At 37.1% G+C, this 18,159-nt stretch overlaps 2 protein-coding genes across 12 annotated transcripts; one reads left to right on the forward strand and one right to left on the reverse strand.

The window, feature by feature from the left end:
• Window positions 1-2,796: 2,796 nt before the first annotated feature.
• LOC111393846 lies at window positions 2,797-16,496 on the forward strand. Of its 8 annotated transcripts, none has more exons than XM_023019570.1 (12): window positions 2,797-2,884; window positions 4,683-5,152; window positions 5,246-5,418; window positions 6,203-6,276; window positions 6,644-6,698; window positions 7,654-7,728; window positions 7,823-7,896; window positions 7,978-8,026; window positions 8,895-8,979; window positions 15,147-15,203; window positions 15,647-15,737; window positions 16,110-16,227. In XM_023019570.1, the coding sequence occupies exons 2-12, from the start codon at window positions 4,825-4,827 to the stop codon at window positions 16,144-16,146; spliced, it is 1,098 nt and encodes a 365-aa protein (XP_022875338.1). In that variant the 5' UTR covers window positions 2,797-2,884; window positions 4,683-4,824; the 3' UTR covers window positions 16,147-16,227. The 8 variants fall into 8 exon arrangements, with proteins under 8 accessions (XP_022875338.1, XP_022875342.1, XP_022875341.1 ...); XM_023019574.1 differs by having other exon boundaries at window positions 4,763-5,152; XM_023019573.1 differs by having other exon boundaries at window positions 4,766-5,152.
• On the reverse strand, window positions 16,231-18,045 carry LOC111393844. Of its 4 annotated transcripts, none has more exons than XM_023019565.1 (3): window positions 16,657-18,040; window positions 16,450-16,568; window positions 16,231-16,354 (listed from the first exon to the last, which is right to left on the reverse strand). In XM_023019565.1, exons 1-3 carry the CDS (start codon window positions 17,536-17,538, stop codon window positions 16,255-16,257), a joined length of 1,101 nt encoding a protein of 366 aa, XP_022875333.1. In that variant the 5' UTR covers window positions 17,539-18,040; the 3' UTR covers window positions 16,231-16,254. The 4 variants fall into 4 exon arrangements, with proteins under 4 accessions (XP_022875333.1, XP_022875334.1, XP_022875335.1 ...); XM_023019566.1 differs by having other exon boundaries at window positions 16,280-16,354; window positions 16,446-16,568; window positions 16,657-18,043; XM_023019567.1 differs by having other exon boundaries at window positions 16,327-16,568; window positions 16,657-17,455; window positions 17,619-18,041.
• Window positions 18,046-18,159: the final 114 nt, after the last annotated feature.

Raw genomic sequence — 18,159 nt, forward strand, 5'->3', positions numbered from 1 at the left:
CTTTTTCTTTGGCCTCATCGCATGTGAAAAACTGGCTGATCCTCTTGACTTCTCTCTGCCCTCTCGCCCTACTGCCTTCATGGTTACTATCTTTGTAGTCTCCTAAGTGTGTGAATATCGACAACCGTAAGTGGAAAGAGGTTGGAGAAGTGTTGGGTTGTTTTGGTTTATGATATCGATCGAAAAGGAGAAACTGAGCCCAAAAAATCGTCTTACCGATCCATTATTATGCACAACAATAAACACATAAGAACCCGAGTAATAATCATGCATGCATATTCAAGCTCTACTTGACCCACATTTAAAAAAAATATATTCTTAAATAGTAATTTGACATCGTTTAAATCACACATTTTTCAATAAAATAATATTACACGCAAATTCAAAATTTTTCCTTATTTTTAACCATACATTTTCCATCAATACATTATTCAAAAATGCATTTTTATAAAATAATGAGGCTCAAACAAGAGCTCATTATTATAACTCTCTTATAAGAGGCGGCTCAAATAATATGAGACCATTAACAAAACTCTTTGAGGGTCTTTTTCAATAATAATCAATGAAAAAATGATCATCGACAAAATCAGTTATTCTACTTACAAAATTGGATGATTGTCGATGATTCAGGCTAAATTTTCAATAATAATATTGACATTAATACTTGACGAACACCCATCCCTATTAACGATATTCAAGGTACTTTGATCGTTGATTGCTGATGAAGAAACATTTATTATTTCTTCACTTTATTTTTATTTTTTGATATTTCTCCTGTGACTTATAATTTCATTTATGTTTTTCCCCCGCTTTAATTTATTTAATTTCATTACTTAATAATTTTTTCTTCAGTAATATTTAACTTTACATTTTAATCACTTTAGTTATTTATTTATGAAATTCCGTGGACAAATTAATTTTATTAATTTACTTTCTAATATTAATAAGAGATAATATTATTTTTTAGTCAATGAAGAAATTTGTATGGGTAATTTACATCTTTTTTAGAACTATCAATGAACAACTCCATCATTAACGTAAAATGATTATTTTGTTACCTACATATTATTATCAATAATATTCATCACTTGTTATCATCAATATTTTCGTCCATAAATAAATTTATCAAAATATTTTATTTAAGGGAAATTGTATGTGTATACAATGATGTACACACATCATTACACATCCTCACATGGAGGACCCACATATAATAAAATATTCGTGTTCCTCTTTTATGTGAGGGGATGTAATCCATTATGTACAACATGAAGTGTACATATAGAACTTTTCTTTATGTAATAATTGACGACGGTTTAAATTAGGAAACGTTGTCGATTGGCTCACTCGTATAGAGATTGAACTAACTATATCTATTATACTCGTAAGTATTCCCATTTGGATTTGTGTAAAGCTACTTGTACACCTTTATTTACACTCTTCTTTACATAAAACTAAGTTGACAATTTCTCATTGACTGATGACATTTTTTTTTCTTTTTTTGTGCAACAGCCAATGAGAAATTGCCTACTCAGCATGTTATATTCAAGATTGTAAACAAAAAATGTACACGTATCATCTCTCTTTGATTTAAGTATTGGACTACTATTGGTATATACACTCATTTTATTCACCGAAACTGAAGAATGAGGAAGATCTACTAATTTTGCCTGCTGATACACCTACAATGATCAATCTAGCAAATTAAAGGAAAAAATGTATTAAAAAAAATGAAATCGACAACAAAGTTGGTCCATATGAAAAAAGAAAAATGATACTCAACCGTATTGTTTGACACAAAGGTTGACACACCTCCCACAGTCGAGGTGTGGATCCCGCGCGAATAAAATAATACCAAGCTCCCATGTATGTGTGATGTGTCAACTCTTGTCTCAATCGATGTGGTCGTGTAGCACGGTCCAAAAATTGATGATTAAAAAAAATAAAAAAGACACCGAAGTATGTTGACGAGTAAATTTAACCAATAATCACTTAACTTTACACTTGATTACTACTTGCTCACTCATCTTTCACATATTACTGAATGCTCACTCATCTTTTCATATAATTACTCATTCATCACTCGTCTCTTCAAATAATTGGGCGACTTTTACGGCAAATTTTCGACAACTTTCGACCACAAAAAATGTCGAATTTTGATACCGTTGGAAAGCCCACGATGTCCTCTTCAATTACCATCCAAAATTTCCCGATAACTCCAAAGGATTCGATCGGAATAAACTCACAAAGTCAGCATCCCGAACTTTGTCCAAATTTTCGCCTTTTCAAGATGCTGATTTTGTGGGTTTATTCCGATCGAACCCTTTGGAGTTATGGGGAAATTTTGGATGGTAATTGAAGAGGACATTGTGGGCTTTCCAATGGTATCAAAATTCAATAGTTTTGATGGTCAAAAGTTGCCGAAAAATTGCCTTAAAAGTCGTCAAAAAATCTGAAAATCTGGGCAGATTTTCAAAAATTTTGGGCAACTTTTAAGGCAATTTTTCGATCGAATCCCTTGGAGTTATAATGAGATTTTGGGTGGTAATTGAAGAGGACATCGTGGGCTTTCCAACGGTATCAAAATTCGACATTTTTTGTGGTCGGAAGTTGTCGAAAATTTGCCATAAAAGTCGCCCAATTATTTGAAGAGACGAGTGATGAATGAGTAATTATATGAAAAGATGAGTGAGCATTCAGTAATATGTGAAAGATGAGTGAGCAAGTAGTAATCAAGTGTAAAGTTAAGTGATTATTAGTTAAATTTACTCGTATGTTGACTACACTTATTTGGTCCCGCACCCGAAAAAAAGACAAACGGAGAGGAATCGCCGTCAGTTGACAAGAACGACAACTGCTGAAACACTGGGCTATGTTAATCAGAGTGAGATTCCAATTCCATTGTCGGTTTTCTCTTATACGCATTTTCCTTCTTTTTAATTGTACAAAAACAGCGACTCCCCTCGTGATATGACATCCCCCGTAATTCACGAAATTTTAGTTCTCAAATTCAATTTATTTATTTTCCCTTAAATAAATACCCATAATCCTCTTTCAATTCTCAGCATTCACATTTCATTCGTCGCGTCACCAAAGCGTTACATTTTTTCACACATACACACATGACACACCGCTGTCTGTTTATCTGCTCGTATCTATATGTCAAATGGCTATGATGTGGAGAGGAGAATTGTTGATTCGATATTGATCGAAATTCGAGAATTCAAGGCAGGTTTTGTTCTGCATTGTTGAATTCTTATGGTAAATTAAAATCAGTGGCGTGATGGTCTTGTTTGTGTCGGATGATTTTAGTCTTGTTTTGATTGCTTTGTCTTTAAGAAATTTGATTCAATTGTGGCGATGCTATCGTGGTTAGATTAGCAGATTGATCTAATGTCTCTACACGTGGAATGTGTGCGCGGTTGGATGGAACGTGATTGTTTGTTTAATTAGGTGTTGGACCATAACTTTTGATTTGTTTCTTTTTTATTTATTTGGTTGGCCGTTTTAGAGTTTGACACTGTTGTTTTAGCTCATACAGCCGTAGGATTGTATATGTTAGAAATGGAAGCCATAAATTGTAGTTAAGGGAATGTTTTTTTGAATCTTACACAGTTGATCATTATTATCTTATAATCCATCATATGATGAACGAAGAATTTGTATTGAATTAATGGGTTTCCGAATTGTTTTGCTAGAATCTAATTTTAAGAAGTTACTGGATGCATCCATTATTCTGGATTGGAATTTACGCGTGTGAGATAGTTAATCATCTAGAGCAATGGAACGATTAGGTTACCCTCGACTGCCATTTTTTAAGAATTTAATGATCAAATATTGACTTGAATATTGAAGGAAAGGAATTCTACTCATACTTGTGTATATTATAAGTTGTTAGTCGCATGCATGCTCATATGCTGGGGCCTACCCATACGTGGAACTCTCCAATGAGTTGCTTGGAGGCATTACTGTCCCTGCATTGGTGGAATAAGGTTATCTATTTTCAATTCATGATCATTCATTTTGGAAGAAGACCAAAGGTGGATTGCCAGAACTGAGAACTATTGTGTTATTGTGAAACCTTTCCCTATTTCAATGAAACCATACACTTCTTTCTTATTTTGGTTTTTTTGTTTTTGGATTTATTCTCATAATTCCGTCTCTAGATCCTTTATTTGATCAACATATTGAAGAATTTAAGTGCATGCTTGTACCACTGTCATCACCATGATTCCTGCACTTCACTAGACCTTCCAACATTTTCAGCAGCTACGAGTTCCATGTGCCTACATTAACATTAATCACCTAGTATATAGGTATGTATAGGTGGCCTCTTCATAGCAGTTATTTTCTCTGAAAATAAATTTCTTTTACTGAAAAGAAATTTAGTAGTAGAAAGTGGATAGATGCATACATAAAGAATTGTGTCTCCTCTTAAACTCGAACATGTGGCAAAAGTTTCTTTCCAATGGTTGTTTTATTGTTACTGTAATTTTGATGACTTTCCTGATTGGCCTTGTGTGATTTGACCTTTCCATATGAATGTCATTGCATCCCATGCTAGTTGAAAATGTTATAAAAATAAAAATAATGAAAAAAGTCCATTCTTTATGCTTGGAGTGCGTTGGTCAACTTCTGATATGTGGCACAGCGGTAAATACCTAATATTACTCTTCAATCAGGTGGAAGCTAGATATGATGCTTTTCCCAAAACCAATCAAGTTTAATGTTTTCCAATATCATAATTCTCTCCATTCTCCAGCAGCTATTAAACTCAGTACTTTTTGAGGCACGAATGCTCCGATTTTGACCCTTGGTATTCTAATGATTAAGTACGAGCAAGATCCTGATGTTGTTCGGTGGGGTCTCCAGCTTTTCGACACTTATCCATATCCTAATTATGGATGCTGTGGTTCCATTTTGCAACAAAATACAGACTATTTTCCTGGGCACTACCTTGAAGAATATAACTGTGGCACAGAATCTAGCAATGCAGAAAACCACGATCTCTCAGTAAACTGTCTACATGAAGAACTATTACGAATTTCAGATGCAGAACAATCTAAATCTTTCCAGGAGGGTGTAGACCATTCACAAACATCTTTCTATTCTCCGAATTGGTTTGCTCAGTCACCTGGAACCTACAATTTTGGTATTGATAGTATCACAGATTCCAGACTATTTGATTTGTTGAATTATATTATCATCTTACCTATGTTATGATTATGTGCTTTACAACTTGTAGGAAATGGGAATTGCCAAGAAGAACCTACTGATTTGGAAGTATCTGCTTCATATTCTAGCCCAGGAGGAGAGTCATATTGTGGGGAGGAGTGGTCACATTCTCTGGACCAAATGGACGGGAATGCTTTGGATGGTGAATTGGGCAAAAGATTGAACCAGATGGTTCCTATTCCCGTAAGTGTATTGTCATTGGAGATCAATATCCCCCTTCTCATCAATTTCCCTAGAACCTTTGAAGTTTGATTTTAATATGCTATTGCATGTCATTTTAAAAGCTAATAGTACATGAGATGCATTTTTCTCTCTCTTCAGTAACCTGTTGCACTCTAAAACTATGCTTTAGATTTCATGTTAGAGTTAATTTTGATTTAGTATTTCTATGGAATAATTGATAACTTGCTCATCCTGTCGTGCTGAGTTTTATTATAGTTGGTAAATACTGCAACTGTTGTATTTTATAGCATCCCGAACAAGAACAAACAAAATCTATTCCATGAACAGTCTCAAACAAGTGAATGAGTGGGACCGGAGGCAGCGACTATGACTCGTCATAGAGGAGTTTGATTCAAAGAAACCAAGAGGAGAGAGAATTTTTATCAAAAAGGGATGAATAGGTGTTTTCATTTTTGGATGTCTAGACTTTGTGGCCTGTATCCTGTAATAGGGATCTGTGTATAATTTTCATTTGATGGGTGGCGAAAAAGCATCATGTAACCGATTCTAAGTTCATTAGGAATAAAGCTTTTCAAGTTAATGTTGTTGCATACATAATATGTACTAAAGTGCTGCAGTTTTTGAACTTAATAATCAAAGAGTACACAAATCACATTTAGTGATACAGATTCATGCATCATTATTCTAATGACTAATGAGGAAACATTCCTGCTAGACTTCTTTAATTTGTTTCCAAAATATGAATTGGATGTTAATCTTTCTCAATTTTGTCTTCATTTTGCAGCACATTCCTAGAATTAATGGTGAAATACCCTCAATTGATAAAACAACATTAGATCATCAAAGGCTTCTGGACAGGTACTGGAATCCTGTTTCTTGACATGAAGAACACAAGGAGAAATACTATCATATTTTTGGCAAGAACTTAACAAAGTTTTGGCAACGAGCACATAAACTTAGACATACCTCTTAGGTTTGGAAAAAAATGCCACTGAAGCTAATAATTCTTGAAGAAATTCTGATTGTTCTCAATGACAGCCTGTGGGTAGATGATATCTTGGCAGTGCTTGTCTTCATTTTGTTGGTTGGTTGGTTTGTTTGTTTGTATTTTTTCCCCCTCTTATAAAAAAAGAGTAATGTATCACTTCTCTTAGTTTGTAGAGGATGCATAAAATCTATTGATATTATATTTAAACATAGACTCAATTCATGTTCTCTTTTCTAGATTACTGGTGTATGAGCTGGTAGAATTTAAGGTTCGAGGCGATGGAAATTGCCAGGTTAGTTTTTATACTTTTTTTTATTTGCTCACACTTTTTCTTTCTCTAACTTGGACTGTCAGTCGCATTGTTATGTCATATCTTCTGTCGAAGCGTAGTCCTTTGATCAGAAGCACATATTTCTTTCCTTTTCTACATTAGAGGAATTCCAATCAAGGACAGGGTTTCAATAGATCTTTCTATTGGGCTGGATTAAAATTGGGGGTTTTACCATAATATTAGTCGGTCAGATGCCGAAGTTATCTCATTTTAGTTCTCAAATGGAGCAGTGTCCTTAAGTTTCACTTTGCTAGCCTGCATCATCTAGATTTCCCTGTAAGGCCTTGACTTGGTGAAGAAATCTTTCGGATCACGTGATTTGATGATTTCTAAATTTTTTGTTGACCGTGCTTGTCAGGAAAGTTTCATCAAAATGATATGACTGTACATGTGATTTTTGAATTCACAACTGAATATCTGAAAGAAAGTTTTAGTCATGCCATGTACTTACACTGAGTTTCAAAAATTTAGTGTGCTATCTGTATTGTCATGTTGTGAACATTGGTTGAAGACCTCATAATCAAAGCAAGAAAATTTGTAGAATTGGTGTCCTTGTATCAGTGAAAGTTTCCATTATAACCATGTTTCTGAAAGTGGGGTTATACCCTCCTTATTTCTAATGCCGGGAACTAGAGAATCGGAACCTTGTGTCATGAATATATTTGTGGCTTCTGACTTTAGTCTAGAAAAATTACTTTCTAATGTTCAGTAGTATCTACAAAAATAAAGAATAGAAATAAAATAAAATAAAAAAATAAAAAAAAATGATGAGAAGAATTCCACGAGCACCTTTTTTTTACATAATGTGTTCAAAGAAGTTAGAAGTTTAACTTGCAAGGTGCATTATGTCCCTTGTTAACTTACCAGAAATGAATAACTTATCACAAATTCTGATTGGAAATGTGATTCTTTTCAGTTTAGAGCTCTATCAGATCAAATTTACCGTACTCCTGAGCACCACAAGTTTGTGCGACAAGAAGTTGTTAATCAGGTAGGCACTTCCCTTGAGTACACATTCTTCTTGAACTTATTGCTTAATTTTGTTTTAATTGATATTTATTGCTTGGCAACAATTTGGACTTCAGCTCAAGTCTTGCCCAGAGATATATGAAGGATACGTACCAATGGCATACGAGCAATATTTGAAAAAGATGTCCAAGTAAGTCTTTACTCTGCATTGTCTGATGGTTACTGGTTGTCTATTTCATTGTGATATAAACATAATTTGCATGGAAATCAGGAGTGGAGAATGGGGTGATCATGTTACTTTGCAGGCTGCTGCAGATTCGGTATGATTTCCTCGTCTGGTTTGGCCTCGTTTCATGACTGTGATAGTTTTCTTAGCTTTCATTTTACCCGTTTTGCTCTTATGATTGAACCTCAAATTATAGCTCAGTATTTTGCAGTCCATTTGCTATTGTGATACTTGTTACTTTTTCTGCTTTCACATCGTACGTGATGCTAATCCTTAAAATATACATGATTGATTTCGCGTCGCATAGCTGCTTTCAAGGTCAGGGATGGGAAGGATGAGGATTGAAATATATTTAAAAGAGGTGGAAGGAAGAAGGGATTAAAACAGGGGAGGTTGAGGGGTAATGAGGAAGTAGATATGGATGGAATGAGCAACATATGACTGTATTGTTGATTTGGAAGTGCTTGATGGAAAATTATTTTAGACCTACTAATGATATGATATTTGGTTGAAAGTTTCATTAATTTTCTTGGGATGTCAAAATCCACAAGGACAAAAACAATTTGGCTCATGTTACACGGCATTCTAACTGTTGAGCTCCCACTTACTGATGTTGGCCCTTATAAGACTTGATTATTCCATGCTGATAAGAAATGGGTCCTTTGTTGTGCTATATCAAGAGTCGTTAAGCAAAAGTTTGTTTAAAAACAGAGTAGGTCTTAAAAACTTGTGCGCATACTAGCCATCCTGCCACCCCGCTAAAAAGAAAATAGCAAGTGGATTTGCTATGTGTATTGATAAATGTGTATGAGTTAAGTTCATCATCTACAAATGAATCCAAAATTGACATTACACAAATCAAAGTCTTTATTTAATGATTCATGATCTTATGACTTTAGCCATTTGGATCTTTTGAGAAAGCAAATTCTTGCAGTCTGATGATTACTAATGACTTGCTGCAGTATGGTGTAAAAATACTTGTCATAACATCATTCGAGGACACCTGTTACATTGAAATACTTCCAAACATTCAAAAATCCGAACGAGGTACTCTTTCATGAACTTCATTAGCTAGTTGTACTTTAAAATGGATGGAGTTGATTTTTGACTGATCAAAACATAAGTGCATATACAATGCAACTTATCTGCACTCTGTTATTTCTTGTTTCTTTTTCGCTGTTTTCTTGCTAGTCATAGTTGCTTTGAGGGTATTTTAGAACAAGCAGACTTCGCCTAGGACTCTTAACTATCCTATTTCTTCGTATGATGCTTCGGTTGCACGGAATCTAGGGAGACAGAGTGTTCCTAATGGCATGTTGGTGTCTTGCTCCAATTTCAGAATTGAGGCAAAAACAGTTTGTAGTGCCTGTCACTGATTCAGGCATGGTTAAGATGTCAGAATGGGGATCTAAGATCTCAAATGCTATTCACATGGGAATATTTGGAGCTGTTTGGATGGTGAATATGGTGGATAAGTTAAGGATGGCTAGAATGTTGGAGGATTTTGTCGCGAAATTTAATGAGACCCCCCGAGCGTTTTTGGCACAACGATGTACTAACAGTCGTGGTAGGTATCTCATAATAACGCGGTATGGGGAGTGAAGTCGAAAGGGTGTAGTGATGGTGCCTGAAGGGCGTAATGGAGAGGGATGGCAACGATCTCGCGCGTGTTCCAAGCAGTTATAGAATCATTTGTTGTCGAAGATAAGGCCAAGCATCGAGTAGTGGAAGAGCAAAGCTTGCAAGGGATGACTTATGCATCAGTTTTTGCAAACATTCAGGCCTCTCAAAATGCTAATCAATGGGTACGGATGCAGAAGGATAAAGCAGTGCATAAGGACGGCGAAAAGACTACAGAAGGAATGTCTGATATTTTTGCAAACTATGCTGACATAAGGGCCCACATAAAGGCATTGAAAGGAAAATTGGATGAACTACTGTGGTTATTGGTTAGCGGGAATGCAGTGGGTCATAGGCAGACGTATTGTCATACGTGTAGAGTGGGCTTAGATGATTATACAGCTATTGGAAATGTAGTAGCAAATGAGGTGTCTAAGGAGTTGAAATCGAAGAGGGCCCACATTAAAGAGGTGATGGCTGAGCCAAGTAGCGAATCCCAAGTACAAAGTAGAAGGGCGGAGGTGGAACTATGGGACAAGAAAGGAGAGCCGAGTTTGATGAATTTGGAGTCAGAGAGACCGGATGTGACCAAAGGCAATTGTTCCACAATTGTGGAGACGTTGGACACGAGGCCAGCAATAGCATTAATGTCAACTACGGAGCAAGAGACACCCAATGCAACAACAAAAAGTTTAGCTTCGGCTTTTGATAAACAACAAGGGGCAACATGTTTGGCAACGATGGTTACGAATACCTACTGTAGGAGATATTCTAAGCCTATAAATGAGGGCGACGCAGGGACTGATAAAGCTCTGGTTGTGTGGGTGGAGGGCGCCAAAAAAGAGGATATGAGTAGGGATGTAGTTCGGGTGGAGGAAGGGGACTTACAATATGATCAGTTTTCCTCGGAGGAGATAGTGGAAATGAGTGAGCTTGTCATTAGACCGCCACCTTCGAGCTAGGCTCTTCAAAAAATTTTGGAATTCAGCAAGATGGTGGGGGTGTCCTGCGACGGGTATGAACATAAGCTCATGCAATTTGAGGAGTTGGAGGCGAGTAAGGGATAAGGGATGGATACACTAGGAGGTAAGACAAGAAGAAAGGGTGACCATGAGCTTAAACGGCTTGAATGCTCGGTTAATTATGACGTGAGGGGTGGTGAGTCAAGAAGAGGATTGATGGGGATGGATGATGGTGCTTCAAGATGATTCAAAAAATAGTTAGTTGGAATGTGAGAGGGCTTAATGAAGTTGGAAAAAGGTTAGGTGTTCGAAATCTCTTAAAGGGTTGGAAGACTGACATTGTTTGCTTACAATAGACAAAGTTGGAGATCGTTTTGAGGGCTGTTGTAAGTAGCTTATGGGGGGGGACAGCATGTTGGGTATCAATTTGTGGGGTCATTGGGGGCTTCAGGAGGGTGTTAATTATGTGGGATACTAGAGTCTTTCAGTTGGAGGAGGATAGTGAGGGGCTATTTTCTCTATCCCTTTCATTTATAAATATTGGGGATAGATGTCATTGGATATTTATAGGAGTTTATGGGCCTAATGTTGATGAAAGTAGAGGCGGATTGTGGGATGAATTGATAGGTATGATGGCTTGGTGGAAACTCCCAACGTGCATAGGGGTGACTTTAATGTGGTCCGCTTTCCTATTAAAAGGTCTAGCGCCGGGAGACTAACAGGGGCTATGGGGGACTTCTCGGATTTTATCAGGGAGAATATGTTAGAAGATATGCCTTTGATGGGGGGAGATTTTACTTGGTCATCTAATCGAGAGCAACCTGTTCATTCTAGAATTGATTAGTTCTTGATTAGTGTGGAGTGGGAGCCTAACTACCCGAACGTCGCTCGGAGGAGGCTGGGATGGGTATATTCAGATCATTTTACTATTTCATTATCTGGGGATGTGGGGTATAACGGGAAAAGGCCTTTTAGGTTTGAAAAAATGTGGCTTAAAGTGGACGATTTTGAAGAGCGAGTACGGACTTGGTGGGCTCTTACAAGTTCAGGGGGTCCCCCAGTTATGTGTTGGATCAGAAATTAAAGGCTTTAAAAGGAGACCTCAAAAGGTGGAATGAGGAGGTGGTGGGAGATGTTAACTGACGTAAAAATCAATGCATATCAGAAATAGTAGAGTTGGATAGGAAAGAGGAAAGTCGAGGATTGAGAGGGGAAGAGAGGGAGCGACGTCAAAAATTAAGGGGAGAGTTAGAGAGGTTGGTGGAGATGGAGGAGATTTCTTGGCACAGTTTTTCCATAGGGTGGCCAATTCCAACAGGCACAACAATTGTATCTCTATGCTAGAGGTGGATGGGATAACTTATGGGGACCCAAAGGATATTGGTACCCAAATGGTGAGTTTTCATCAAAATCTTTATAAGGAGCAGTTTGATTGGAGGTCAGAGCTTGAGGGGCTAGAGTTTTCCACTATTTTTGAGGAGGATGTCAGTTGGTTAGAAAGACCATTTGGGGAGGACGAGATTAGGGAGGTGATGTTCAGTATGAATGATGACAAGGCCCCAGGACCGAACAGATTTTCCTTCGCATTCTATGAGGCTTGTTGGGATGTGATACGACCAGACATTGTGGATGTTTTTTCCAATGTGGCAGATTCTTGAGAAGCTCTAATACCACATTTATTGTGCTGATCCCAAAAAAATCAGGAGCAACAGAAATTAAGGGCTTTCGACTTATCAATCTAGTAAGTGGGGTGTATAAGATTATTGCAAAGGTCTTGGCTAATAGATTAAAAGGGGTGCTGAAAAAAGTGGTTTCTAAATTTCAGAATGCTTTTGTCAAAGGGCAACAGATCTTGGATTCTGTACTCATAGCAAATGAATGCATTGATTCAAGACTACGACAAGGGGCTCTAGGGATGCTATGTAAGCTTGATATTCAAAAGACCTATGATCACGTAAACTGGTGTTTCCTATTGTATATGCTTAGATGATGTGGTTTCGGGCCCAAGTGGTGCCAGTGGATTCAATTTTGTATTTCTACTGTCTCTTTTTCGATTTTGCTAAATGGCACTCCTGAAGGCCATTTTCGGAGTAGTAGAAGGTTGCGACAAGGGAATTCTTTGTCTCCATTACTATTTATTATTGTAATGGAGGCATTCAGTAAAATGGTTGAGAAGGTTGTGGGAGAGAGTTTGTTAAAGGGCTTTAGGATTAGTCAATTGCAGATATCACATTTGCTGTTTGCAGATGATACTCTGATCTTTTGTGATGCAGACTTCGAGCACTTCAGGAATTTGCGTCGTTTGATTTATGCTTCGAAGCCGTATCTGGAATGAAGATAAACTTGGGAAAATCTGAGGCTATCACTATTGGAGAGGTCGATAACGTGGAAGGGTTGGCTGCTAAATTGGGCTGTAGGGTTGCGCAGTTGCCTATGACATATCTTGGGCTCCCACTAGGAGCAAAGTTCAAAATCAAACACATCTGGGACAGTATAGTGGAAAGGGTGAAGAGGAGGTTAGTGGGTTGGAAGCATATATACCTCTCAAAGAGAGGTCGCCTTACTCTTATCAAGTCTACTCTCTCGAATCTCCCCACTTATTTCTTGTCTTTGTTTCCCATTCCTATTACAGTGGCTAAGAAACTAGAGAGGATCCAAAGGGAGTTCCTTTGTGGAGGGTTAGGAGAGGAGAGGAAATGTCATTTTGTCAATTGGGGTGCAGTTTGTTCTCCCACAAGGGTTGGGGGACTCGGATTAAGGAGCCTTGTATTGTTTAATAAGGCCTTATTGGGTAAGCGTTTATAGCGATTTGGGGGTGGAGAGGGAGAGTTTCTAGAGAGAAATTATAGAAGAGAAATATGGTATTTTGGAGGGTGGATGGTGTTCAGTTGAGGGTCGTGGTACCTACGGGGTGAGTTTGTGATGCAAGAGGATCCGAGTCGAGTGATGCTGATTTGTCAGATAGCACGATGATAGCGCTGAGATACCATGAGATGGCGGATCAGCGCAAAGATAGAAAGTGAATCACCATTATTTCCTTAATTAGGGGAATTTGACGCGTCTTTGGTAATTTGGCCATAACTTTGGCTACGGTTATCGGAATCGCTATTATGACCCCAATCCGGAAAGCTCTCTTCGGCGCGCATGTCGTGGCCACCCCAGCTTTGCTTGGTGGACGTCAATTTCAAGCCCAAAATCCACTGTTTTCCTTTCCAAAATTCAATTTTAAGTTATTTTTTACTATTTATGGTAATATTTAGTTTCCTTTTTTCTATATGTTAAAGAACTCGAATTAAGCCAAATTTTTAGCAACTTACTTCTTTTACTTAATATTTTATTTTGGTATAATTTTGGGATTTTGCCATTTTTGGTAATTTTTTCATAATTTCGTATTTCGCAGCTATTTAACCTGGCTTGTAGTTTAGTTTTCAGCATTTTGCATTATTAATAATATTGAGTTCAATTCAGAGTCTTTTCTCTGATTTTTTGGGCGTTTTCTGTCGTTATTTTCTTGCGAATCATCTGCTACAACAAGCCAATAGGATAATCAATATCTTACCCGGCGTCAGTTTGTGGCGGTATATTCGACAAAGGTAGAGTGACTTTGGGAATAGAATGACCTTTGGTGTGGGGAATGGCAATACTATCAGCTTTTAGGATGATTGTTGGTGTACAGATCAACAGCTAAGGGAGAGATTTCCTTCTTTGTATCGTATTGCCATGATACCATCTGCTATGGTGAATGACGTATTAGATACACATAACAGGAGCATCAACTGGAACATTGTTTTTGGGAGGGGATTACAAGATTGGGAAGTGGATGATTATGCACTGTTATTGACCGCTTAGTATGAAGTGCATATCAGGATAGGAGATAGTGACCGCATTAGATGGACGCTGGGAAGGAATGGCATTTTCTCAATTAGGACTTATTTTAGATCCTTATTGGGATATGCGGAGAATTCATTCCTTGGAAGATGGTTTGGAAGAGTAAACTACCTCCAAGGGTGGCGTTTTTACTATGGACGGACAAGTGTTAACAGCGAATAATTTTCAATTGAGGGAATTTTATATTACAGATTAGTGTCATATGTGCAGAAAGGATGGGAAAACGATTGACCATTTGTTTCTCCATTGTGATGATGCTCGTTTGCTGTGGAATGATATTCTGACTTCTCAACATATGGATTGGATGATGTCAAGACGTGTGGAAGATATGTTGAAGGCATGAAGGAGGAAGTTTCGTGACAAGGACAGTAAACTTGTTTGGGACCTTATTCCAGACTGCATTGTTTGGTGCGAATGGAGAGAAAGAAATGAGCGCTATTTTGATGATCAGATAAAGACTTTTGAGCAATTTAGAGAATTATTTTATTTGACTTGGTATAATTAATTTAATGTTGCAACTTCTAGTCACATAGATAGGCTGCCTAATTTTATGAAGTTTATTTCTTGTTTAATTTTATAATACACTTCCTGTGTATTATCTTTTGATTAATAAAATATTTGATTACTTATCAAAAAAAAAAATTATCTTCCCCTTTACCAACTCCATCTTTTTCTTGGTGTTGACAACAAAGCCTACAGAAAGAAACTTGTATGGTATCCCATTTAATTTATATTGACATGCAGTTATTTTCTTGAGCTTTTGGGCTGAGGTTCATTACAACTCAATATATGCCGAAGGAGGTAATATCAACTTCTCCGATCAAATCATTTCCTGCACAATACTACTTGCAAAAACTCATTATGGAATTATTCTCTCATTTCAACACCAAGATTAGAATAAATATTTAACATAAAACATGAAACTACGAGGTTGAGCATATCTTTCCATCCCCTATGTTTAGCCCCTTGCCCCCCCTATCACGAAAAGATTAAGATCACTTGCATTATTGCATCCATAAATCCACATTTGCAGCATCCTCATCCAGCAACTGGCATTATGATTTCTTGAAATAATTTTCTACTGCATAAGACGAACCCTTTCATGATAGACAAAAGTTTCTCAATGAATGGGTTTGATCATTATTTTCAAAATTCATCTCAGAACAACTAAAGATTAAGCTCTGACAGATTAGTTCTCATCTCTAAATTAAAACATTGCTTTTACGTGTTACATTATTACTCAGATTGTCCAACATTGAAGACTACAAAGAAGAGGTGGCTGGTTACTCCAGATGTGCATTTGGAACCACCAGACGATTACAATTTGACAGAATGGTAATAAGACATTACATTGATTATGTACTACCAGTTTATTTCTGTAGCATCTGGACTTATTTTCATTGAACATTTCTGTTTTATATCTCAAAATCAGATTTTTGAGGATGGAAGCCATAAAACACCTGCAAGTTTTTCTCTGCTACTGCTCTCAATTGTTTGCGCTGCGATGCAATTGGATCTCATTTAATGCTGAATAATTTAATTCTTGTGCAGCTAGTGAATAGGTTGATCATAGTTTATAACTTTATGTTTATCTGAAAACCAAATACATTTTAGAAATTTCTGGATCAATGCAAAATTTTCAAGATTGTGTCTGAGTATATTATTATTATTATTATTATTATTTATTTTATTTTTTTTGCAGCACAGGCTAGACTATGATAAGTTTTTATCCATTTTATCCTGAAAAAGTGCGTTGATGCAATCTGTCCATTGAGGGCCAAAGACAAGGAGGACAGTTTGGCAACTAATGTACAAATATATATCTTGAATAGACAAAGTGCCAATGAATCCCTCAAGTTTGTTTCATGGCCAGAGACGGCAATACTGCCGTAGACTCACCGTCAATCACAATAATTCCTCCAGCTTTGAAGCATTTTGTAGTGAATTTCACCCTAAAAAAGCACGGGCAAAGTGCCAATGAATCAATCTATAACACTTGAATAAGATGTAAAACTTTGTATGACAAGGGAAGTAGACAAGTACTAACATATATTTCTCTTCCATTTGTCTAATAATATTGAGTGCCTGTACTTCCCCGGTGATCTCCTCCCCAGAATACACTGGTGACTTGAACTCCAAAGTTTGATTCACATACACAGCCCCTGGCTACAAATTCCATTCGACTTGCCATTATGTGAAGTGAAAAAAAAAATACTAATTATGGACGACAGAGAAAGAGCGGAAGACTACTTACAATATGGGAAGCAATGATTCGAGGAAACAAAGAAGCCACAAGCATTCCAGGTACTGGAAGATCAGCAAAACCAGCATTTTTGGCACGCTCAAGATTAAAATGCAATGGATTAGAGTCGTGGGTGAGCTTTGAATATTCGACAAAATCGGAATTTGAAAATATCTTGACTTGCTTTAAAATGACTCCGGTTGTAAGCATGTTTTCCTTTGAAGAATGCATATGTTGACTTGGGTTTTTCAAATCCTTCAACTTTTGCACAGCAATGCTATGTGAAGAATTACAACCTCCTTCATGCGTTTTCAGTGGACATTTGCTGTCACAGTTGACTTTCTTCCAATTCTGAAACCCCTTGACTGTGAATGCCTCACTCTTAGACGTATTACTATCAAATAGATAGCATGGAAAACAAAATGCACTTCCATTTTCTATGGAAAACTCAAGCCATGAAAATTTTGTGAACCAAGAAGATTGAAATCGGCGTTTTTTAGTCCCAAATGAAACAAATGGATAGTCATAAATAGGTTGATATGGTCCCATATCGACATAAGCTCTTCGAACCTCATCTTGTTTGTTAGCCGGGTATTGCCATATTGGGATGCGTTTTCCAGGATCTCGTTCATAGCATGAACAGTTACTTTCAAAAGAAAATTCATTCTCAGGCTTGGCTCTTTTGTTCTTCGGTGGTGATCTTGGATTTGAAGTAGGAGAGTCGTGTGGAGCATTTGGCTTACCAGATGATCCATCATCATCGTCCTTCTTGAAATAATGGAAGATATTTCTTTTTGGCATTTTAATGGAGCTGTACACGAAATGTACAAATTCTAATTCAAAACCCATGAAGGAAAATAAAGTACGCAATCTGAAATAAAATAGATTCAACATACTCAAATTCCATCAAAGCACAAATTAGGGTGATAACAAGATTCAACAATCAAAACTAATATCTCGAAAGAATCAAATACCTCAAAACCTCACACACATACAAATCGTCAAAAAATAATTACTGTTCCCTTGGGTGGTCTGGACAGGGTGAGAAACCAGGGTTTTCGTAATGGCTTCAATTTAGTGCGGGATTTGCAGGAGCGCGGGAAATAGTGGCGCCATTTCTTGCTGATTCACTTGGGATTCGGGAAGTGAAGAGGTGCCGTTCGCGGGGTCTATTCTATTTTGTAATTTGGGCTGGGTGATGGTGGCACATACTAATTTCTTCTTTTGGGCCAAGCTCACAATATTGTTACAACAAGATTAAGTGCACATTCTTCTTAAAATTATTGCTCAATTTTGTATGAATTCATGTTCCTTGCTTGGCTACTATTTGGATTTTCGGCTTAGGTCTTGCCTGGCCGGAGATATACAAAAGAACACTATTTAAAAAGATGTCCAAGTATATCTATACTCTTTATTGTCTTGTGGTTAATGTTCGTAATCATGTCTGTTTTAGTGTAATTTAAGCCCTTGTTTGAGCCCCATTTTGATGGGGAAAATGAATTTTTGAATAGTGTA

Source organism: Olea europaea, chromosome 4 (assembly GCF_002742605.1).
Source record: "Olea europaea var. sylvestris chromosome 4, O_europaea_v1, whole genome shotgun sequence".
Classification (NCBI taxonomy): Eukaryota; Viridiplantae; Streptophyta; class Magnoliopsida; order Lamiales; family Oleaceae; genus Olea; species Olea europaea.